This window comes from Lithobates pipiens, unplaced genomic scaffold (genome assembly GCF_037356315.1).
Source record: "Lithobates pipiens isolate NorthernLeopardFrog02 unplaced genomic scaffold, aLitPip1_a1.2 Scaffold_16, whole genome shotgun sequence".
Taxonomy (NCBI): domain Eukaryota; kingdom Metazoa; phylum Chordata; class Amphibia; order Anura; family Ranidae; genus Lithobates; species Lithobates pipiens.
The window spans coordinates 607,943,849-607,969,674 of record NW_027507748.1 but is presented as its reverse complement, the minus strand read 5'-3'; the positions used below and the strand labels follow the sequence as shown (position 1 = coordinate 607,969,674).

At 41.4% G+C, this 25,826-nt stretch overlaps 1 protein-coding gene across 1 annotated transcript in view; it reads left to right on the top strand.

Annotated features, from left to right (window-relative positions):
* SACS (sacsin molecular chaperone) overlaps positions 1-25,826 on the top strand; it is a 144,955-nt gene that overhangs the window by 102,984 nt on the left and 16,145 nt on the right. The window contains exons 5-9 of the mRNA XM_077484027.1: positions 5,888-5,973; positions 6,199-6,310; positions 7,136-7,282; positions 11,444-12,926; positions 14,956-15,047. Coding sequence (XP_077340153.1) covers positions 5,888-5,973; positions 6,199-6,310; positions 7,136-7,282; positions 11,444-12,926; positions 14,956-15,047 — 1,920 coding nt within the window. The remainder of the gene's footprint in view (positions 1-5,887; positions 5,974-6,198; positions 6,311-7,135; positions 7,283-11,443; positions 12,927-14,955; positions 15,048-25,826) is intronic.

Sequence of the window (25,826 nt, the reverse complement as noted above, 5' to 3'; positions counted from 1 at the left end):
ATTTAATACAAAGTAACTAAAATGTGAAATAAACCCTGGCTTTTTCATTCCCAGGTCTTATCACACATATTGGATGGTGTGGATGACCTTTGCGCTGGTTGCGTCAGCTTTGAGTGTTCTGGCAATTTTTATTTAACGCCCTTCAAAATGTTTGCAATTGCAAACTATCAAAACAGCACTGGCACATTGATTACCCCTTAAAGTGATTGTAAAGTCCTGTTTTCTTTCCTATAAAAACAACAAATGTTATACTTACCTGCTCTTTTACAGTGGATTTGCACAGAGCAGACTAGATCCTCCTCTTCTCAGGGCCCTCTTTTGTGCTCCTGGCCCCTCCCTCCTGTTGAGTGCCCCCACGGCAAGCAGCTTGCTATGGACGCACCCGAACCGAGTCGCAGCTCCCTGTGTCCATTCAGACATGGAACTGTGATCCGCCCCCACCCCCTTTTTCTCCTGATTGGCTAGCTGACTTTGACAGCAGTGGGAGCCAATGGTGCCACTGCTGTTTCTGCCAATCAGGAGGGAGCATTTTGGCTGAGACACTCGTGGACATTGCTGGACAGAGGGGGGACCTTAGGTAAGTATTAGAATGCATTAAAATAAAAAAACCTTCTGACTTTACAATCTCTTTAATTAAAGCTGGTGCATTCTTATTTGGGTGCTACGCTAATGATTTACACAGATTGTTTCTAGATTCGTACCTTAAACTAGATTCTCTTTGGTAGTCATGTACTTTATCTGGACTATATAGAAACAAACGGAGTATCATAAAACAATTATTTTATTAAATCTCATTAAAACAACATAACACACATTAACCACTTCCCGCCCACCATGTAGCAGAATGGCGGCCAGAAAGTGGTTCTATTATCCTGACTGGGCGTCATATGACATCCAGCAGGATAAGCCGCCACCCCTGGGGGAGCGAGCAGAGTGGTGGTCGGTGGTGTGGTGTTTCAGTCTGACACACCGCATCTCTGATCCTGGTAAAGACCCTTTGATGTAGGCTTTTTTCCATGTGATGAGCTGTCCACAATCACAGCTCATCACAGGGCAACTAGGAAGTGCCGTTTATCGTTTTTTCCTCTACTCATGCTGACAAGGCACGGGTAGAGGAAAGCCAATCGGCTGCTCTCCTGATGGGGGGGGGGGGTCTGACCCACCAAGGATGCCCACTAGTGCCCACCAGGGCTACCCACAAGAACCGCAAATGGGTGCCCACTAGAGACCACCGGGTATGCCAATCGGGGGCCCATTAGAAATGCCAATCTGTGCCCATCAATGCTGCCCATCAGTGCCACCCATCAGTTCCGCCTATGAGTGCCCATCAGTGTCGCATATCAGAGCCACATCATCAGTGCCACCTTATCAGTGAAGGAGAAAACATACTTATTTACAAAGTTTTATAACCGTAAAGAACAAAAAAAAAATTTTCAGTCTTTTTTTATTTGTAGCGCAAAAAAAATAAATAGCAATGGTCAAATGCCATAAAAATAAAGTTCTTTTTGTGGTTACAAAATGATAAAAAGTTTGCATGATCCCGCAGCTGTCATTTAAAATAAGACAGTGCTGAAACCTGAAAATTGGCCCGGGCAGGAAAGGGGTGAGTGCCCTTTATTAAAATTGTTAAAATACTCTGTGCTTAGAAGTTCACATCATGTACAGATTCCAACATAACGCATTTTGGCAAGCCTTCTTCAGAATTCATGTGTCTATAAAGCATGCTGGAATGATGTGGAAAACACAGGACTTATAGATCTGTTCCTCTGATCTTTTTGATGGGCATGGACTGGGAGTTACTGTTACCATTACGATATTTAAAGGGGTTGTAAAGGTAAATGTTTTTTCACCTTAATGCATTCTATGCATTAAGGTGAAAAAACATCTGACAGTGCCGGCGCCCCCAGCCCCCCCGTTTTACTTACCTCACCCCTCGAAAGTCCCGCGCTCGTCCCCTGACGTCCTTTCCACCGTTCAGCCTGGCCACTGATTGGCTGGAGTGGATGGATGGAAAGCAGCGCAGCCATTGGCTCGCGCTGCTGTCAATCACATCCACTGGCGCGGAGCGCCGGGGGGCGGGGCCGTGTGATACAGCGAGCGGCTATGGCCGCCGGCTGTGTCATGGAAACGCGCCCGCAGATGCTTCTCACCATGCGAGGGAGCTCGCATGAACATGAGAAGCATCTGTGGGAGGCAGTCGAGACAGCCGCCGAAGGACCCCAGAAGAGCAGGTTCGGGGGCCACTCTGTGCAAAACGAGCTGCACAGTGGAGGTAAGTATAACATGTTTGTTATTTTAAGTAAAATAAAAAATTCACTTTACAATCCCTTTAAGTTTTGATTACCATCTTGATATATTGGCCAGTAACTAATGACGTTGAATTACTCCTATATTGCGTGAAATTGGGGACCGATTGGAAGATTGTGTTTGGTAGATCATCTGCTGACCTTTGGCTATATGTAGGTGTCTTTACCTAAAAGACAGTGGGTTTCAGCTTGATGTTCAAGGAAGAAAAACGCTGCTCCAAGTGAGCAATCACTACAGTCCGGATGTGTTTTGTGCAAACAACAGCTCACCACCGATGATCAATGCGAAGAAAAGAGCGGCTGCACAGCAAAGGAACGTTACCCAGGTTTTAAGAAGCACTGCGATCCGTGTGAAACGTGTCACCTCCTGGGTTCTGGCACTCTCTTGTTGGCTGTCATTTACTATTTTGGAATAAACACATTGGAACGTTCCTCTGCTGTGCATCCGTTCTTTTCTTCTCCAGCTTGGTGTTTTAGGATATACCATGGGAAACATTTTGTCACGTTCCTGGTGGTAGAGCCCGATATGCAGAGGAAGGACTCTTACACCTCTGACTCAAGAACCCCTGATAGAGCAGACAGGAGGCTCAGGAATGCAGAGTGGCACAAGTACCTGGCAGGATCACTGGTGAAGGGGCTGTTAGGAACTTCTGATGATATCGTGGAGAACCTCCAACAAGGAAGACGACCAGGAACAGCTGGGAGGCTGAAGACTGGAGCAGGCTGGAAGTGAATGCTAGAGACAGGAAGATTGACACAACAATCAGCAAAGCGGTGTTCTGTAGGTAGGAACACAGGCAAGGTACAGGCAGGCTGGGTCATACACAAGCGGGCAGATCAAGAACAGATGCAGAAGCTGGAGCGAAGTCTGGGTACAGGCTGGGTCAGTAACAGTCAGACAGCAAGGTAACCAGAGGAGTAGACCGAAGCAGGGTCAGAGACAAGCCAGGATCAGATGTAGGCAGATAGCAGAAGTAGTCAGGAACAAGCCAAGTATCAACTGGAACAGGTTTTCAGGATGAGCAGGTGGCAGGGGTCACAGGGAACACTGTAGACCAGACAGCATTGATCCTGGATATTTGTCTCTTTTAAATAGTCCATTTGGTGCCTGGTCGTCTCAGTTCCCAGACGCTTACATATGTCACAACATGCGCACGTTCCTGTACGCACAGCCATTTATATCCTGGATGCTCTTTTGTGCATCTGCGCATGCACCGCATGGTTTTCTTCATGGGATTGTGGAGAACAGGCAGCTTTCTGCGGCTGCCATCTTGGTTGCTGGTTTACCCTTCCTGACACATTTTGCATGATATAAATTCCAGCAGATTGCATTGTTTCTTTTGTAAAGATCAATTGTGGGTTCCAGTGTATTGAGCCTTTCACATGTTCTCCTGAAGAAGGCTTTCCGAAATGCGGTGAGTCTACATGTGAATTATGTTCGAATCTTTACATAATGTGAACCTCTAAGCATCGATTATTTTAATATGTGTTCTGTTATTTTAATGAGATTTAATAAATAATTATTTTTATGACATTCGGTTTGTTTCTATATAGTACACACAAAGTCCATGCTGCCAAATAGTTTTGTTTAATGTGCAATTTATGGACATTTAGCACACACAGTACCTTGTGTTTAAGAGAGACCCTGTCACCAACTAAAAAAAAAAAATACTGGTGAAAACACAAAAAAATCTAATATGTTATGTTTATTTGCATTTATTTTTCCATAAATTTGTTTTATTTATTTGCAATGTGCATTTGAACTTACTAGAAAATTTTAACATTCCAAGATCACCCTCCCTCCTTGCACACTTCTGGTAGTGTTTAATTACTACGTGTGCTGGCCCAGCTCCTTCGCCCAGCCTTGTCTCTCCCCTTACCTCCTTGTATAACTTTTTTATGTAGCAGCCAGGGGAGGCGCTAAGGCAAATACTATAATTTATCACTTGAGTTACAGCTCTGCTGGGGCTGCTAATATCACCTACAAGATTGTAGTACCAAGCAAAAGTTTAAGGGCTTTTGGATGTTACCCCAAGAGAGGCTTTTACCATGTAAATAACATACCTAAAATATGGTAAATTCCTATATAATAATCTGGGAAGATTGTTGATGAAATTTAATGTTCTGGCAACAGGGTATCATTAACATAAAATATTGGGACTGTACATAGCTGGAAAATTGTTAGATGTGAAATTGACTCATCTTAGAACCTAAAGAAAAATAAATGCTCTGGTCCATGAAAGATATTATGCTACTGGTTTTAAGTTGTTAAATGCATTATAAACCTTCCTACCTACACCTTGTGTTTTCAACTGTGTACAATCCCAAATCCAACAGTTGGGACAATGTAAAATCTACACAAAAACAGAAGGCAATGATTAGCAAATCTTGTAAAGCCATATTTTATTCACAATAGAAAATCAAAAACATCAAATGTTTAAACTGAGAAAATTTAATATTTTAACAAATAAGGTCATTTTGAAATTAATGGCAACGACATATGTCTCAAAAAGTTGGGGACAGGGCCATGTTTACCACAATGTAGCATCAACACTCTGTAAGCGTCTGGGAACTGAGACCAGTTGCTGGAGTTTTGGGTGAGGACTGTTGTCCCATTCTTGCCTGATCTAGGATTCTAACAGCTCAACAGGCCTGGGTGTATTTGTTGTACATTTAATTTCAAAGCGTGCCAAATATTTTCAATTGGTGAAAGGTCTGGACTGCAGGCAGGACAGCTAAGCACCCAGGCTCTTCTACTATGAAGCCATACTGTTGACAGGCTCTGATTATCTAAAAATATAAACTCCAGAATAAAATGAGAGATATTAAAGTATACATGTGTCTATTGTGTATTTATTAAAAATTAAAAACTTGTACCTCATGGTGAATAAAAAATGTGTTTGCAGAAAGGAAGGTGTCTCCCCCCTTGCACAGACAGCTGCACTACAAACTCTTCAATCTCTTACACCAGCTTGTCTCTTTCTAAGAGGGCTTTGTTTCCTGGCTTTTATCCATTCATCTCTATGGCACATGTTATCCATTGATAAGCGAGAATATCTAGGACAGTGATGGCAAACCTTGGCACCCCAGATGTTTTGGAACTACATTTCCCATGATGCTCCTCTACACTGCATGAGCATAATGGGAAATGTAGTTCCAAAACATCTGGGGTGCCAAGGTTCGCCATCACTGATCTAGGAGGTCCAGGTCTGTGGCTTGGTTATTGTATACAAAGCGCAATAGACCACCCTTATTAGGGGGTCACACGTCCTCTTGTAAGAGTGGTTGTGTTTCTTGGCTGGTGACACTTACTCTATGGTATCTTCATTACTTTCACGGCTGGAGAAACTTTTTCATCCTGATTTTTTACGCAATTGCACAGATTCTCATGGTCACTTCTATGGCATTTCACTTCTATGAATTTACTTGGTTTTTGGAATAATTTTGTGCATGTTCATCACATCTTTGTTCATTTAGCGCTGCACTATTTGTTTTATATATGAAATAAAAATGTGTTGTGATGCAAGAGCTTTCTGCTCTCTGTATACTTGTCATTAATATATATATATTTTTTGTGACAGGTAAATTTGGACAAACAACTCCACCACTTGTTGACTTCCTCAAGGACATTCTGAGGAGATACCCAGAAGGAGGACAAATTCTAAAGGTGACAATCCTGTTTCGTTGCTGTATGATTTGTCAGCGAAAAACTGGGATACTGCTGGTAGTATGTGATTTGGGGTAACTGTGATGTAAAGGGGGAGAAACTGTTATATGCAGTGATCTTTATATAATAGAATTTACATAATGGTAGTGTTTATGTAATGCACAGAGTTGCTACAATAAATGCATTAGACCTCATCAAAGAACTAATATTCTGTTCTTACTGTAGGAGCTGATTCAAAATGCAGAGGATGCTGGTGCCAGTGAAGTGAAATTTCTCTATGATGAAACACATTATGGCACTGAATCTCTTTTCTCTAAAGAAATGGCCCAATATCAAGGTGGGTTTGGCAGAAAGTCACTTGTGCAAACAAATATCCAAATCTATGAACACATCGTGTTGAGAATTGTTTTAACTGTTGCTATATGAGGTTGCATTAGGTTTCAGGTTTTTTTTTTTTTTTTTTTTTTTTTATAGCAGGTTACTGCCTTATGGTATATACCAGCTGGTGACTGTGATGCCTTTCATAATGTGCCAGTGAGAAATTTCCCCTTAGGGGGGTGCATAGTCACTAAATGGTAAACAAATGATGAATACTTATATTTTATGGGCATGGTGCTTTACCCCCCATCACCTGTGGCAAGTCACATACTTGCCCGTGCCTACTCCAACAAGTTGTCTGTCTGGAACAAGTAGAGCTATGGGAGTAACTGATTGGTTTGTGTGAGTAATATTCATCTTTACCTATGAGATATTCCTCTTTATTCCGAATTGTTTATTGGAATATTCAATTGGTTTAATATGCTCAGTGAATGCTCTGTGTAAGAATATTGTGATGCCTACAAGCATGAAAAAAGATGAGTGTATAACATATGATGTCTCTTCACACCTGTCTCAGAGATCATTAATACCTTCCACTAGAAACAACCATTGTCCATCTCTGAGGCTGCATACACATTGGCAGGCCCATTAAAGCTGCAGAGGCTTCACTGCATTGCAACTCATATTTGACCCAGAGGTTGGAAATGTGCTGCTTTTCATGGTGCCTACTGCCCACACATCCTCCAGAAATGAAGGACAGTCATGACAGAGTGACAGTAATGTACCATTATGTGTGTCCTGCATACTCTTATACTAACTCAATACGTGTTTTTTCTGTTTTTAGGATCTGCACTCTATGTATACAATAATGCTGTTTTCACCACGGAAGACTGGCATGGAATTCAAGAAATTGCAAGAAGTAGGAAGAAAGATGACCCCCTGAAGGTTGGAAGGTTTGGAATTGGGTTCAACTCTGTGTACCATCTAACAGGTGCGAAGCGTTTTTGGACATATATAACACTTGGGTCAACCTCTGCAGGGTATGATAATCCACCAAGCCTCTAGAGCTGGCTGAAGACCAGGAAATTCCTCCAAGATACCGGACTCACACCCGAGAGTCTCGATCGGCCAAAACCATGGGGCATGTATATGAAAAGAAGGCTCCAATAGTGTTTATAAAGTCTAAAACTTTTATTGCTAAAAGCCAAAAGGGGTACTCACAAACATAAAATGGTCACAAGCTTTGAATCACATGCGTTTGCCGGCAAACAGAGAACGTAGCTACACGCTGATGTCATTACATCCCACGTGACACCAGAAGTGCAGGTGACTTTCGTTCACTGTTTTATTCAATGCTTGTGACCATTTTATGTTTGCGAGTACCCTTTTGGCTTTTATCAATACAAATTTCAACTTTATTACACTATTGAAGCCTTCTTTTCATATACATGCCGTGTGGTTTTGGCCGATTAAGACTCTCAGCTGTGAGTCGTGTATCGCTTAAATCTACTGTTTAGAATTTATATGAATTGCCTTCAATTTTTATGATCATTATTTCACCTGATCACTTTCTTTTGTACATCACGTGGACTCTCACCTATATATACCGGTACACTGTTTAAAATTTTATGTGAAAAATCAGTTTTATGATCATTGTTATTTCACTTGATCACTTTTTGCATTTTTTCAAGGACACGTAATAGGCTTTTCTCTTCATTGTATATTTTGATTTTTGATTTTCACTTTTGACTAGCACTACTTTTTTTGTTTTTGATTTATGTCCACCATGGTTATATCACATGGTCTGTCTTGTATTTACATTTTTTTTTTCTTTAGCGCACTATACCATTTTGTATTTATCCATACTAATAAATGCTAGCATAGATCTCCCAGTCTCAGTTATAAGGGAGATCACTCCCACTCCAGTTGTCAAGGGCTAGTCATGTTTGCATCTTGGGAGGTAGTTGGCTGTTATGGACAGTGGTATGAACTGTGACAGGGAGAGAAATGGAAAAAAAAGGGGAGGTGGAGATGTCATCCATCTCAAAAACTGTGCAAGAGTAGAGAGTGAGAAGGTAAGGCTGTAGTAAGAGGGTGAAGAGGACTAAAAGGAGCATGGTGAGAGTGAGATTGGGGGGAAAAGGGTAAATAAGACACTAGGGCTTTCTATGTATGCCCCTCTACAGTATGCCACCCGCAGATAGTCATAGCTTGCAAGTAAGAGTAAGGAGTGAGCATACTGGATCCACTGGGTTTTCCATTGATAAAGAATGTGTGTATGCATTGTCGAACTTCAGTGAATTGTGCCTTCAAAGGCCTTGCAATAGTTTGGCAGCTAGTAATACATAAGTGACCAATTTTATTTATACATTTTGGGGCCTAGTGGGGGAAGCAGGTTTAAGATGAAAAAGCGCAAACCAGGAATTAATCTCTTTCAATGGCACACTTAGGTTGGTCTGCAATTCTGTGACATAGAAAAATTTGTAGGAAATAACAGCGGGTATTAGCTGCCGTTTAGCCGGGGAATCATTATTCTCAAGTGGAAGACCTCTTTAAGAATGTAATGTCTAACTAAAACATGTTTTCTTGTTTTGGTTAGAGTAGGCACAGATAAGAACTTATTCATTAATTTACTAGTCTCTTCGGCTATTTTCCCCTTTTTAGGCCTCATGTACACAGGACGTTTTTGCAGCGACTTCTAGGTGGGTCAGGCCTTTTTATTCTGGTCTCTAAAGTCCCCTACATGTTAGCCTAAGTGCACATGCACACATAGACTTTTAGCAGCATTTGGAGGCAGGGAAAAAAAAAAACACTGTCACTGCGTCCAGGAGTTTTGGCACAAAAAATGCTTGTAAATGTGTGCAAACGTGTGTTAACGCTAGGCACATTTAGTGCTTATATGTTAATTAATTTCACTGGCCAGAATAAATTATTATTTTGGCCAATGAAAAGAATTAAAACCAAAGCTCTTGACACTTGTAAACACACCTAAATGCTTGTAAACGTTTTTGAGAAAAGCGTCAGGCTTTTTTTCTGCCAAAATGCTCCTGCCGCGAAAAGGAAAGGCTTCTAAGAGAATAAGAGTAGAGCAGGGGAATGCTAAAACCCCTGTTACTATTTTGTCTCCCTATACAGAGATTTTCATTTACATCCTCTCTGGTAACAGCATCGTGTATAGTTTTTTTTTTTTTTACTATTGCCTCTAAGTCCCCTTTCACACTGGGGGCGTTTTGCAGGCGCAATAGTGTTAAAAATAGCACCTGCAAACCGCCCTAAAACAGCTGCTCCATGCACTCCATGGGCTTTCACACTGGAGCGGTACGCTGGCAGGGCATCTTTGGAGCAGTGAACTCACCACTCCTCCCCATTGAAATCAATGGGGCAGTGCTCCAATACCGCCGGGAAAATGGCGCTACGGCGGAATTTTTCAGGGGCGGATTTACACCACCCCGCTATCGGCCAAATAGCGCCACTAATACGACGGTAAAGATGACGCCGGTGCGGCTTGGTGTGAAAAGGATCTTAATGTGGCAGAAAATGTAGGGAACACTAAATCTCTTATAATTTTTTTATGTGGAACACAGTACATTTTTGTCAGTGGTGATGGATTGTTGTAAATTAGGAGTAGTAAGGTAAACAAAATGGAGAGAGGAATGCAACCCTATATTATGAGAAAGAGATAGAAAAATTAGGAATACTAGAAATGATATAACGTAAAGATCCACAGAGAGAAATTAAAATAATAAATATGAAAAGAAGATAAATGAAAAGTTTTTGGCGAAGGGTACAGAAACATTTCTGCAGCATTGAAGGTCGCAATGAGCACAGTGGCCCCCGTCATCCATAAATGGAAGAAATTTGGAACCACCAGGACTCTTCCTAGAGTGCGCCGCCCGGCCAAACTGAACGATTGGAGGAGAAGGGCCTTAGTCAGGGAGGTGGCCAAGAACCTGGTGGTCACTCTGACAGAGCTCAAGTGTTTCTCTGTGGAGAGGGTAAAACCTTCCAGAAGAACAACCATCTCTGTAGCATGCCACCAATCAGGCCTGTATGGCAGAGTGGCCAGATGGAAACCACTCCTCAGTAAAAGACACATGACAACCCGCCTGAAGTTTGCCAAAAGACACCTGAAGGAATCTCTGACCATGAGAAACAAAATTCTCTGGTCCGCTGAAACAAAGATTGAACTCTTTGGCCTAAATGGCAAGCATCATCGAGGGAAAGATGAATGCAGCAATGCACAGAGACATCTTTGTTGAAAACCTGCTCCAGAGCGCTCTGGAAGTCAGACTGGGGCAAAGGTTCATCTTCCAACAGGACAACGACCCTAAGCACGCAGCCAATATAACAAAGGAATGGCCACGGGATAACTCTGTCAATGTCTTTGAGTGGCCCAGCCAGCGCCTAGAATTGAACATCTCTGGAGAGATCTGAAAATGTGCACTGACGCTCCCAATCCAACCTGATGGAGCTTGAGAGGTCCTGCAAAGAAAAATGGGAGAAACTTCCCAAAAATAGGTTTGCCAAGCTTGTAGCATCATACTCAAAAAGTCTTGAGGCTGTAATTGGCCAAAGGTGCTTTAATAAAGTATTGCGCAAAGGCTGAAAATACTTATGTACATTTTTTTATTTTTAATAAATTTGCAAAGATTTCAAACAAACTTCTTTCACGTTGTCATCATGGGGTATTTTTTGTAGAAGTTTGAAGAAAATAATGAATTTAATCGATTTTGGAATAAGGCTGTAACATAATAAAATGTGCAAAAAATTAAGCACTGTAAATACTTTCCAGATGCACTGTACTTTCTAAAATTAGTTTTGAACTTTCCTCCAGTTAGTTTGAGGTCATGTCCCCATGTTCTTGATTTTGAAAATACTGCCCTCCTGAACCTTATTCACCCCCTTGATGTATTTAAAGGTTTCGATCATGTCTCCCCTTTTTCCTTCTTCGTGTCTCCCCTTTTTCATTCTTCATGTCTCCCCTTTCCCTTCTATAAGTGGATCAAATTTATGCATTTCCTTTTTAATTGCTCATTGATTTGTGCTTACAAGATCAAATATTTGCCTATTTTTGAACTGCTAAAAAATTATTGTTGCTAATCTAAATCTGATGATGCATAAAGATTTGTTTCTATTTTTTTTCCTTTTGCAGATGTTCCCAGTATTTTTAGTGGTGATCAGATTGGAATTCTGGATCCACACCAGGTACTCTTTGGACGCCACGAGTCAGGCCAGTGTTGGAACATTAAAGAGGACAGCAAAGAAATAAGTGAACTCGAGGACCAATTTGCCCCATATGTTAACATTTTCGGAAGCACTAAAGAAACCTTTACAGAAGGTCATTTCCATGGAACCTTCTTCAGATTTCCTCTTCGTGTCCAACCCTCCTTGCTAAGTAGCAATTTGTACAATAAAGAAAAGGTTCTAGAACTCTATGAATCCTTCAGAGCTGATGCAGACACTGTTCTTCTGTTTCTAAAGAATGTCCAAAAAGTGTCTCTTCACGTACGAGAGGCAGATGGCTCTGAAAAACTCATTTTCAGAGTTACGGCTAGTGAGAACAAGCTTCTGAAACATGATAGACCCAACTCTATTAAGATTCTTGGGTCATCAATTGATGGCTATTGTAAAGGTGTGCCAAGCAATAGTATAACTTGTGTTACATATCATGTAAATATTGTTGTTGAGGATGAAAGTGTCAAGGAAACACAGACTTGCTCGTGGTTGGTATGCAACAGTGTTGGGGGTCGGGGCATATGCAATGAATTAGATTGTCTTGCTGATGACCTCAAATTTGTTCCTGCTATTGGAATTGCCATGCCTTTATGGAGCAATGGTGAGGAAAAGGGGGCTGAGTCGCAGTTTGTTGGAAGGGCCTTTTGCTTTCTTCCTTTACCTCCAGGAGATGAAAGTAAGACAGGTCTTCCAGTACACATCAGTGGTTTCTTTGGCTTAACAGACAACCGTAGGAGTATCAAATGGAGAGAACTAGATCAGTGGCGGGATCCTGCTGCACTTTGGAATGAACTTCTTGTCAAGAATGTTGTCCCAAAAGCATATGCCACTCTTATCTTAGAAGCCATTAAGAGAATGGAGACTGAAGAGAATCCAGATTTCCCTCTGTCTGCTGAAAGAATCTACAGAGTGTGGCCAGAGGTGGAAAAAATTAAGACACACTGGAAACCCATCGTAGAACCTCTTATGAAGATGTTATGCCAGAATGCAGTGATTTTCTCCACCAAGAAGTGCTGGTTAAAAGAATGTGATGTCAACTTCACTGAGATAGATGAAAGCAAAGAGTACACAAAAACAATCCTGAACTACCTCCAGAACTCAGGGACTCACATTGCTAGGGTACCGACAAATGTTGCTGCTGCATTCCAAATCCCATTAAATAATTCTAAGCCAGTGAAGAAGGTCACCCCTGCTCTCGTCCGTCAGGTTCTGAGGAAATGTGTACATAAGGGACCTAAACAGGAGAAGCTTCACCTACTTGAGTTTATACTCAGTGATGAGAACTACAGTGAACTTATAGGATTAGAAATGCTTCCTCTGCAAAATGGGAATTTTATTTCTTTCTCTTCATCTGTATCTGATAAGGATGTTGTTTACATCACCTCCGAGGAGTTCCCCAGGTATAATTGTGATATTAGCACTTTTTGTGTTATTGAATTGTTTTTTTTGTTTTTTTAAGTTAAACTTTTATTGCTTACTTCAGCAAGACAGTAAATCTTACAGAAAGGAAATAGTAATACAAAAGTGCATCCAATATCACAGTTATTGTAGAGCAGGATGAGTCACAGCATATTTTAGGTACAAAAATGGCATATAAGGATAAAGCATACCCAAAATGTAATGAAGGGTGGCATTTAGTTTCATTTTTTTTTTTGTTCTGTTTACCTGTTCTTGTTTTGGTTCACTTTGTCAAAAAAAACAAAAAAAAACAAGCTTATAAATTGCCCATGCAGGAACAAGCAAAATGTTAAGCTGCCCTCAGGAGTTGCTTATACTAATCCTCTCCTCACCTCCCCTACCACCCTTCCGCCACTGGCAGCAAGGATTACATGTCCCATGTAAGCTCTCAATTGATGCCAGTCAGAACTCATTTCTTTGCTGCAGACTCTCTCACCGCACGCAATGTTGCAGCCTAGGACCAATCATCATGCACCAATGTTTTTACTACTAAAAAAAGAAATAATAAAAATGCCATACATTTTTCCCATAGTTTGTAGACACTATAACTTTTGTGCAAACCAATACGCTTATTGTAATTTTTTTTTTTTTTTTACCAAAAATATGTAGAAGAATATATTGGCCAAAACTGATGAAGAATTTTTTTTTCTTTTTTAACCACTTTCAGACCAGACCATTTTTTTGCGATTCGGCACTGTGCCGCTTTAATTGACAATTGCGCGTACGCGCGACGTGGCACCCAAACAAAATTTACGTACTTTTTTTCCCACAAATAGAGCTTTTTTTTGGTGGTATTTGTTCACGCCTGCGGTTTTTTTTTTTTGCGCTATAAACAAAAATGGAGCGACAATTTTTAAAAAGCGCATTATCTTTTTACTTTTTGTTATGATAAATATCCCCCAAAAATGTTTAAAAAAACGTTTTTTTCCCCTCAGTTTAGGCCAATATGTATTCTTCTACATATTTTTGGTAAAAAAATACGCAATAAGCGATTATTGATTGGTTTACGCAAAAGTTATAGTGTTTACAAAATAGGGGATAGTTTTATGGCATTTTTATAAATAATTTATTTTTACTAGTAATGGCGGCGATCAGCGATTTTAATTGTGACTGCGACATTATGGCAGACACATCGGACATTTTTGACACATCTTTGGGACTATTGTAATTTATACAGCAATCCGTGCTATACAACTGATTCCTGTGTAAATGACACTGGCAGTGAAGGGGTTAACCAGGGGGTGGCAGTGTAGGGGTTAAGTGTTCCTAGGGGCGTGTTACTAACTGTGGGGGGCTGGGCTTTGTGTTAGTGAACACTGATCTCTGCTCCAATCACATAGAGCAGAGATCAGCGTCACTTGTTGCTAGGCTGAATGGGGAGATGCCCTTTACAAGGGCATCTCCCCGTTCAGCCTCCCCGTGAGATGATCGCGGCGATCGAGTCCGTGGGACCCGCGACCGGACTCACGGAGGTCCCGACCGATACGCGAGCGCGCCGCTGGCGGCATGCACACGATGGTAGGGCAGCATATAGAAATGGATGTACCTGTACGCCAATATGCCTGCCCGTGCCATTCTGCCGACATACATCGGCGTGCGCTGGTCAGAAACTAGTTAAATTGGGGATATTTATTAAAGCAAAAAGTAAAAAATATTGTTTTTTTTTTTTCAAAATTGTTGCTCTTTTTTTGTTTATAGCGCAAAAAATAAAAACCGCAGGGGTGATCAAATACCACCAAAAGAAACCTCTATTTGTGGGCAAAAAAAGAACACAAATTTCGTTTGGGTACAGCTTTGAATGGCCGCACAATTGTCAGTTAAACTGATGCAGTGCCAAATTGTAAAAAGTGCTCTGGTCAGGAAGAGGGGGTAAAATCTTCCGGGGCTGAAGTGGTTAAGAAAGCACAAATGCATCTCCTAAACAATATGTGAAATCATTTCATAACTTTCCTTTTTTTTTTTTTCGCTTAGTGCATTATTCCCTGGTCTAGAAGGAAGGCTTCTTTCTGAAGATTTAAAACCAGAAATTTTGACTGCTTTGAAGGAAGCAGCAATAAGTCGAGGTAATGGATTCTAAATTATTTTCTTTTGTTAAGATTCTCATGTGAAGTGTGTTTAAAAAATGCCTTTTGTTTTTCTACATGAAACCATACAAAAAAAAACAAAAAAACGTTTGAGCACTTACTACTCACTATACTTTAAACCAATTGAAAATCACTATACAAAGAGTTAAATCACATTTAGATTTAAAAAATAATCACTGCAGATTGAGATGGAAAAAAAACAAAAAAACATTCAATTACATAATGACTTGTGAAGCAATTATATTATATACGCTATATTATTTTTTTCTGTTTGCAATTTTTTTTCCCGATGACAGTGGAGTAACCTTCTAACCTTCCCCTCACCTGAATCCTAATACCTAAGGTAAACCTGTGCACATATCATGTAAATTAGGCCCCTTGCACATGGGGCCGTCCAGCTGAACTGTACCGTGTGAATGGCTCAGTCTGCAAGGAGCCTAAAGTATTTACATATTCTGAACACTTAAAAAAAAGCTCTCATACATCTCTGTATCTGTAAGTATTAGGGAGGAATACATTTTCAAAGTTATAGCATAGTTATTTAAATCAGTTTTTTTTTTTTTTTTTGAAAAGCTGAATCTTGGCAGCTTGCTAGCTTTCTAATGTAGACACACAACAGGTGTTTCGACGCCCCTGGTGCCCTGCATGAGCTTTTGGATATCATTTAGGTAGTAGAGTGGCAGCAGAACTCTGTATTCCAGCACCCAACACTGAAAAAGAGCCTGTTGTCTTCTCCCACAGCTCAAGTAAAGTCCCAGCCTGGGGAGAAAGAGCATTGCATGTGATAATGTAATGGTCACCAATGCAGGGTGCGGATAGTTAACTTTGATTGCCACTGACTTTGATTGGAGGGGTTAGTGTTCACTGCTACTGACCACCATTGCAGGGTAATGTATGGTGGTTATCTTTTACCGCAACCAACCACCAATGCAGGAGCGGGGGATTAACTTCCACTGTCACTGACACAAATGTGAGCGGGGGGAGGGGAGTTTAATAGCACTGACACCAGTCCTGGAGATTATTACTGCATCCACCTACATTAGCGGTTATAATTATTGACACCAATGCTGGGGCTGTACAACTTCTTCCTCAATGTACATTGCAATGCAGAAGAACTGAAATCTTTTGTCATTAAAGAGGAGCTCCAGCTTGGAAAAAAAATGATTTATGACTTTTTTAATATAAGAATACTTACCTGTCCAGGGATCCTGCGATGTCGACACCCTGAGCTGATTAGTCAATCAGATTCAGTGCAGGCATCGGCATTGTAAGTAAGGGAAACTGGTAGTGAAGCCTTTCTGAATGGTCCCACCATCTTCTAGGACCCGTGTGTGTCCCAGAAGGCAGCGGAGGAGGAGGAGGGTCCGGAAATGCACATATATTGCTCAATGGCAATCTTACCCGGAAGTGGGATCGGGTACCTGTCAAAACCAGGTACCTGCTATCCTCCCCTTCCCAAATATGACAGTGGAGGGGGGGGTGCAAACAAGCGGAGCTTCCCCTTTTGGGTGGAGATCCACTTTAAGGTACATGCTACCACATTTGTTTTGGATGGGATGGTCTAACTAGATGAAATGCACCTCGATGCACAAAAATGTGCTGCCATTGTGTTAATTTTAAAGTTGACCACCAACTTTCAAGGATTTTTGAGGATCTTTGAGAATGATTAACTTCACATTAAAAGAAGCTAGACAGGGCTTGTTTTAAAGCTCTATTATTGCTTGTAAAGAATATGTAAAGTTAAATGTCTATAGTTATATATTTTGCTATGTTTACTTTCAAATGACCTTTAATTTCGCCTGTCTGTAAGAGAAATATTGTAACCTGGGTATAAGACTACAATACAGACACTTATGAATCTATTTATTTAAAAAATTGCTGTGTGAATATCTTAGCATTTGCAAAGCCTCCATGACTAATGCAATTTGTCTAATATGTGTATTTCCCATGATTGTCAAGTTTATCTAGTGGCCATAAAGCAGTGTCTTTTTGAAATAATGCAGTTTGGAAAATACCGCAATATGACCACTAGATGGAGCTGATGATAATGGGAAATACATTAGACAAATTACAGGGATTATTTATATTTTTTTTAATGAACAGACTCCTTCATTTTTGCAAAGATGTTTTATACCTCCTCCTAAACAGATAAAATGCCCTGAATCCCATTGTGCTCTAATATTCGAATACTGAAACTTTTGTTAACATTAGCGTTAGGTTTCAGTATTTTCATTGCAAAGCACCAAAGAATTCAAGGCTCTCGGGTTGCCGGAGAGGAGTAGAGGTACCTTAAATGGATTTACATTTGCTATGTTACCATATGCATTTACCTATGTTACTGACTAATTCACTTTAGGTAGGTCTTTGTCATAATATGTATCCTTCATATATCATGTTCTTAATAGTGTGATATTACATTGTAGCACAACAGCTTCTGTGGGGATATGCAGGTACAGTAAACTGATTGCAGAACTGGAGATCCGTAGAATGCTAAGTGTCTCATTGCACCCGGTTTGTTTTCCTAACACAAGTGTGACAGATTTTATTTTTAAAATACTACGTGTTTAACAGATGAACATTATTGAGAGGCAGTATGTATGTTCTTATTTGAATAGCATCACCTAGGATGGAGCAATGTAATATTGAAATTTGCACATAAGTATCGCAATTAAATCGCAATTCATCTAATTCTATCTTTGCTTCCCAATTTGTAGTAATGGGTGTGATCTCGGGGAAACTAAACCTATTGACTCCCAGGTGGTGACCACTGCCACTCCATAGAACAGAACACTTGCTCTGAAGTCTTGAGCATCCGGCGCTCAGCCCGACTCGATTTTGTTCCGGGAGTTGGACTGTAAGTTCTAATTCCACTGATGGAACACAGAGCTGCATACAGTTTATACAGCACTCCCAGCTGCTGCAGCGTTTAGAAAAGTAAATACAGCTGTGTGAAAATGTATTAGCCCCTCCCTGATTTTTCTTTTTCTTTTGCTAATTTCTCACACTTAAATGATTCAGATCCTCAAACAAATTTTAATATTACAAAAAGATAACTGAGTAAATCCAAGATACAGGTTTTAAAAATATTATTTCATTTATTAAGGGAAAAAAGTTGTTCAAACCAGCCTGGCTCTATGTGAAAAAGTAATTGCCCCCTCCCATACTGAGTTATGAATGAACTGTGACTAACCACAATTTTTTGGAAAACTGAGTTAAATTTCACTTGCCACACCCAGGCCTTATTACTGCCAGACGTGCTGAATCAAGATATCACATAACTAGAAGCTGTTTGACAAAGTGAAGCATCCTAACAGATCACAATTGGTCACACATCATGCCACAATCTAAAAATAAAATTCAAGAACAGATTAGAAACAAAGTAATGTACATATATCGGACTAGGAAGGGTTTCAAAGCCATTTCTAAGGCTTTGGAACTCCAGTGAACCACGGGGAGAGCCATTATCCACAAATGGAAATAACTTGGAACAGTGGTGAACCTTCCCAGGAGTGGCTGGCCTACAAAAATTACTCCAAGAGCATGGCGGCGACTCATCCAGGAGGTCAAAAAAGAATCCAGAACATCTAAAGAACTGCAGGCCTCATTTGCCTCAGATCGGTGTTTATGATTCAACAATAAGAAAGAGACTGGGCAAAATGGCATCCATGGTTGAGTTCCAAGGCCAAAGCCACTGCTGACCAAAAAGAACACAAAGGCTCATCCCACATTTACCAAAAAAACATTTTGATTATCCCAGAAAATATTCTGTGGACCAATGAGACAAAAATGTATCTTTTTGGAAGGTGTGCATCCTGTTAAATCTGGCATAAAACAAATACAGCATTTTATAACAAGAACATCATACCAACAGTCAGACATGGTGGTGGTAGCGTGATGGTCTGGGGCAGCTTTGCAGCTTCAGGACCTGGACAACTTACCATAATTGATGGAACCATGAATTCTGGGCTCTACCAGAAAATCCTAAAGGAGAATGTCTGGCTATCAGTTTGTTAACTCAAGTTCAAGTGCACTTGGGTTTTACATCAGGACAATGATCCGAAACACAGCAGCAAGTCCACCTCCAAATGGTTCAAACAAAGCAAAATATTGCTTTTGGAGTGGCCTAGTCAAAGCCTGGACTTAAATCCAATTGAGATGCTGTATCATGACCTTACAAAGGCCATTCATGCTGGAAAACCCCTCAATGTGGCTGATTTAAAACAATTCTGCAAACAAGAGTGGGCCAAAATTGCTCCACAACAATGTTGCCAGTTAGCGCAAGTTTGTGCCACAACAGGTTTAGGTGGCAATTACTTTTTCACATAAAGCCAGGCAGGTTTGGACAGGTTTTGCTTTAATAAATTAAACCATTATTTAAAAACTTAATTTTGTATTTACTCGGGTTATCTTTGTGTAATAATAAAATGCATTTAATGATCTGAGGTATTTTAGTGTGACCAATAGAAAGGGGGTAAATACTTTTTCACACAACTGTAGTTTGTTTGAACCAGCTTGGTCCAAACAAACATTTTAGAGTCAAATGAAACCTGAAGATCAGCATTAAAGCAGGTAATTTACCGATTTAAATTCATCAGTCTATGGCCTTCCCTTCTCAACTTATTCAGTTAACTCCTGTTGAAGAGACATGTTGGAAAATCAGTTGCAGCCACTGATCATTGTATTTTGTCAGCGGGTGCCAGTGTCAGAGTACAGTGTTCCAGCGGCGGGGATTCTCACATCCACCTCATTTGTGTGGATGGAGGAATCTGTTAGTTTTCCCCTTTAATTTTTCCCTGTAGCGGAAGGAAAAAAAAAATGAACCATCTATGGCCAGCCTAAATCTCAAGGCTTAAAGTGGAGTTCCACCCAAAAGTGGAACTTCCATTCATTTGTCTCCTACCACCCTCCGGGCACCTTTTTGGGGGGGAGTGGATACCTGTCTTTGACAGATATCCTGTCACCATTTCGGGGAATCCAGGTCACGGCGAATTACGTCACAACTGTTCCCTCCCCTCCCTTCTTCCCCCACCACCAGGCCAGTAGGAGAGCGCAGCGTTGCCTTGCGCATGCGCAGCAAGGATCCGGCGTGAAGCTGTAATACGACACTTCCGGGGTCCATTACCCACAATTGCGGCGGCGACAGCTGATGGAAACATCCGCTGCGGTGCCAACATTGCTTGACTCCAGGACAGGTAAGTATCTTATTATTAAAAGTCAGCAGCTGCAGTATGTGTAGCTGCTGGCTTTCAATTTTTGCAGGGGTGGGCCAGAACTCCGTTTTAACTCCAACCAAATTTCTACTCTACTTTTAATTGCAGTCTGGGGAGTTCATTTTTCTGGCAGCATTTTATTTATATATACAATCCAGTTGGGGAGATTTTTATGTACTTGCTGTACTGTGACGCAAGTGCAGTTATCATTATGACAGGAAAACATAACGATAAAATCAAGGGTTACACCGATACTTTCAGTCAAGTACTCGCCAATACCATGTACTGATATTTTGCAGTGCGATTTGCGCCAATACAAAAAAAGGCCGCAAACTGCATTGCAAAGAATCGCATGAGATTCCCCTACTACGTGTGTGTGTGTGTGTGTGTGTGTGTGTGTGTGTGTGTGTGTGTGTGTGTGTGTGTGTGTGTGTGTGTGTGTGTAAAGGAAGAAATGCCATCTAGTGGGCAGTTAAAAAAATGTTAGCACTAACAGGACATATCTAGCCACATGTAAAATAATCTACATAAGTATCCCTGTCCACTGATGTTAGCAAATCAGGTGCTTACAGGGCTGAAGAAGTTCCGGGACCCCCATGGGTATAGGGCGGAAGTGATGTAAGCTTGGGGGTGGACCGCACGGCATATTCTCCAGCCCAGTGATTTGCTATAATGGCTGTCCTGAAAGGAACTGAGGGAAAATATACCAAAAAGTAACGCAAGCTTTTTAAAATATTTACAAAAATGTGAGGGGTATACTCACTTTTGTGAGCTACTGTGTGTGTGTGTGTATGTGTGTGTGTGTGTGTATATATGTGTATATATATATATATATATATATATATATATATATATATATATATATATATATATACATACACAGTGGATATAAAAAGTCTACACACCCCTGTTAAAATATCAGGTTTCTGTGATGTAAAAAAATGAGACAAAGATAAATCATTTCAGAACTTTTTCCACCTTTAATGTGACCTATAAACTGTATAACTCGATTGAACAACAAACTGAAATCTTTTAGGCGGAGGGAAATAAAAAAAAAAAAAAAAAATATATGGTTGCAGAAGTGTGCACACCCTCGAAGCACCTTTTGATTTTATTACAGCACTGTCTTTTTGAGTATGAGTCTATCAGCATGGCACATCTTGACTTGGTAATATTTGCCCACTCTTCTTTGTAAAAACACTGCAAATCTGTCAGATTGTGAGGGCATCTCCTGTGCACAACCCTCTTCAGATCACCCCACAGATTTTCAATCGGATTAAGGTCTTGAATCTGGCTGGACCATTCCAAAACTTGAATCTTCTTCTGGTGAAGCCAATCGTTTGTTGATTTGGATGTATGCTTTGGGTCATTGTCATGCTGAAAGATGAAGTTCCCCTTCAGGTCCAGCTTTCTAGCAGAAGCCTGAAGGTTTTGTGCCAATATTAACTGGTATTTGGAACTGTTCATAAGTCCCTCTACCTTGACTAAGGCCCCTGTTCCAGCTGAAGAAAAAAAGCCCGAACGCAGGATACTGCCACCACCAAGCTTCAGAGGGGGTATGGCGTTCTTTTGGTGATGTGCAGTGTTGTTTTTGCGCCAAACATATCTTTTGGAATTACGGCCAAAAAGTACAACCTTGCTTTCATCAGACCATAACACATTTTCCTACATGCTTTTGAGAAACTTTAGTTGGGCTTGGATGTTTTTCTTCATAAGAAAAGGCTTCCGTCTTGCCACTCTACTCCATAGCCCAGACATATGAAGAATGCAGACGAATGTTGTCATATGTACCACACAGCCAGTACTTGCCAAATATTCCTGCAACTCCTTTAACCACCTCAATACAGTGCACCCTTCCTGCCCAGACCAATTTCCAGCTTTCAGCGCTCTCACAGTTTGAATGCAAATTACTCAGTCATATAACACTTTACCCATGTGAAACTTGCATCCTTTTTTCACACAAATGAAGCTTTCTTTTGGTGATATTTAATCACTAATGGGTTTTTTATTTTTTGTGCTAGAAATAAAGAAAAGACCGTAAATTTTGTGAAAAAAATTGAGAAAAAGTGAGAAAATCTTTTGCTAATTAGTAATTTTTCTTCATACATTTTGACCAAAATTTATACTGCTACATATCTTTTGTAAAAATAACCCAAATTAGTTTATATTATTTGATCTTTTTAAAAGTTATAGAGTCTACAAACTATGGTGCCAATCACTGAAAATTGATCACATCTGATGAGGCCTTCAGTACATCAGGTGTATCTCAATTCTTGAGACACTAACAAGTCAGGAAAGTACAAATGACCCCTTTTTAGAAAGTAGACATTCCAAGATATTAAGTAAGTAGCATGGTGAGTTTTTTTAAGTTGTACTTTTTTCCCCACAATTATTTGCAAAATGAAGATTTTTTTTTTTTTTTTTTTACAAAATTGTCAAATTATCATGTTATTTCTCACACACATCATATGCATACATCAAATTACAGTCCAAAATTCATTCTGCTACTCTTCCCGAGTATGGCGATACACAGCCTGACCACATACAAAGGACCAACATTGAAGTAGCATCTTAAGGTGTTCTACAAGCATAAATGACACATCTTATTTATCAACCACTTATTACACTTTTGAAGGCCCTGCAAGCATCAGGACAATGGAATTTCTTTCCAAAATTACCCCATCTTGGAAAGAAAACACCCCAACATATATTCTGTGAGGCATAATGAGTCTTTTGAACGGCTCATTTTTTTCCAGACGTTTTTGGAAAATGTGGGAAAAAAATTAAAATGCATTTTCTTTTACACAAAGTTGTCAATTTATAAGATATTTCTAACACATAGCATGTATATAGCAAAAATTACAACCCAAAATACTTTCTGCTACTCTTTCCAAGTTTGGCAATACCACATGTGTGAGATCTTTACACAGCCTGGCCACATACAGAGGCCCAACATTGAAGTAGTGCCTTCAGGCGTTCTAGGAGCACAAATTACACATCTCATTTTATTCCTACCTATCACACTTTTGAAGATCCTTGAGCACCAGGACAGTGGAATTACCCACAAAAGACCTCATTTTGGAAAGCAAACACCCCAACGTATATTCTATGAGACATGAGCTGCAAATAGGTACTCAGGTACTCTGATGGGCTGGTGACAGGTACTCGGGTACACTGGGCCGGGGACAGGTACCCGGTTACTCTGATGGGCAAGTCACAGGTACTCGGTTACTCTGATGGCCTGGTGACAAGTACTAGGGTACTCTGATGGCCTGGTGACAGGTACCCGGGTACTCTGATGGCCTGGTGACAGGTACCCGGGTACTCTGATGGCCTGGTGACAGGTACCCGGGTACTCTGATGGCCTGGTGACAGGTACCCGTGTACTCTGATGGCCTGGTGACAGGTACCCGGGTACTCTGATGGCCTGGTGACAGGTACCCGGGTACTCTGATGGCTTGGTGGCAGGTACCTGGGTACTCTGATGGCCTGGTGACTGGTACTTGGGTACTCTGAAGGGCGGTGACAGGTACTCGGGTACTCATATGGACTGTGACAGGTACTTGGGTACTCGTATGGACTGTGACAGGTACTTGGATACTCGTATGGACTGTGACAGGTACTCATATGGACTGTGACAGGTACTCAGGTACTCTGGTACTCTGATGGACTGTGACAGGCACTCAGGTACTCTGACTGTGAAAGGCACTTGGGTACTCTGATGGACTGTGACAGGCACTCGGGTACTCTGATGGACTGTGACAGGCACTCGGGTACTCTGATGGACTGTGACAGGCACTCGGGTACTCTGATGGACTGTGACAGGCACTCGGGTACTCTGATGGACTGTGACAGGCACTCGGGTACTCTGATGGACTGTGACAGGCACTCGGGTACTCTGATGGACTGTGACAGGCACTCGGGTACTCTGATGGACTGTGACAGGCACTCGGATACTCTGATGGACTGTGACAGGCACTCGGGTACTCTGATGGACTGTGACAGGCACTCGGGTACTCTGATGGACTGTGACAGGCACTCGGGTACTCTGATGGACTGTGACAGGCACTCGGGTACTCTGATGGACTGTGACAGGCACTCGGGTACTCTGATGGACTGTGACAGGCACTCGGGTACTCTGATGGACTGTGACAGGCACTCGGGTACTCTGATGGACTGTGACAGGCACTCGGGTACTCTGATGGACTGTGTCAGGTACGCGGGTACTCTGAAGGACTGTGACAGGTACTTGGGTACTTTGATGGACTGTGACTTGTACTCGGGTACTCAGATGGACTGTGTCAGGTACGCGGGTACTCTGAAGGACTGTGACAGGTACTTGGGTACTTTGATGGACTGTGACTTGTACTCGGGTACTCAGATGAACTGTGACAGGTACTTTGATGGGTGGTGACAGGTCCTCTTTATTGGGGGGGGGGGGGGCAATCAGTGTGTGTTGGTGTACACTGTAAGCAGTAACAAGATGTTACCGCAATCTCCTTCTCACACACGATCGGTGTGTGAGTAGGAGAACCCGGTAACATCTCGTTACCGCGGTTTGTTGACATTTAGTGATTGGCTGTGAAAGGATCACAGCCGATCACATGGTAACCAGCTGCTGGCCAATGGCTGTTTACCAGCGTCTGTGACGAGCAGTTTACCCGGGAACACGCCGCCACCAACGTGCATGTGCAGCACGCTCGAGATCGTGCGCATGTGCCGTGCAAAGTGGGGCGGTACCACCTGTGATCGGCCGTGACTTTATCATGGCCGATCACGTGGTAAACATCCATGCCCAATGGCTGTTCACCCCTCCCCCCCCTCGGTGGTGAGCGGTGTCTCCGTGACACACTGCCACCAAAGGAACAGGGATGCGCGCACGCAATCGTGTGCAATCCCTGTTTAAATGGAGGGCTGTCATATGACGCCCTCCCAGAACGAGAGCTGCGCCACCTGGCCGTCATTTGACAGCCGGCGGGCGGCAAGCGGTTAATGCTGCTGTAGGCCTTTTGGCAGCCTCCCTTACCAGTTTTCTTCTCATCTTTTCATCAATTTGAGGGGCGTCCAGTTCTTGGTAATGTCACTGTTGTGCCATATTTTCTTCACTTGTTGATGACCATCTTCACTGGTTCCATGGTATATCTAATGCCTTGGAAATTATTTTTTATCCTTCTCCTGACCTTTATACAATGAGATCTCTATGATGCTTTGGAAACTCTCTGTGGAGACCCCCCATCCCCCAGAAAAAAAGATTTCAGTTTGTTTTTCAATTGCGTTCTACCGTTTATAGGTCACCTTTAAGGTGACCTTTAAGGTGGAAAAAGTTCTAAAATTATTTATCTTTGTCTCGTTTTTTTACATCAGAGAAACCTGGGGTTTTAACAGGGGTGTGTAGACTTTTATATATATATATTGTGGTCATACGTCTTTAACTTACAGTTTGAATCTGGGTGGTGAACTCAACTGTAGCCAGTAACATGGCCACATTTTACAGAGTATGCAGCCATCATGTTAACATATCTACAGTCTCCTTCATATGAATCTGTCT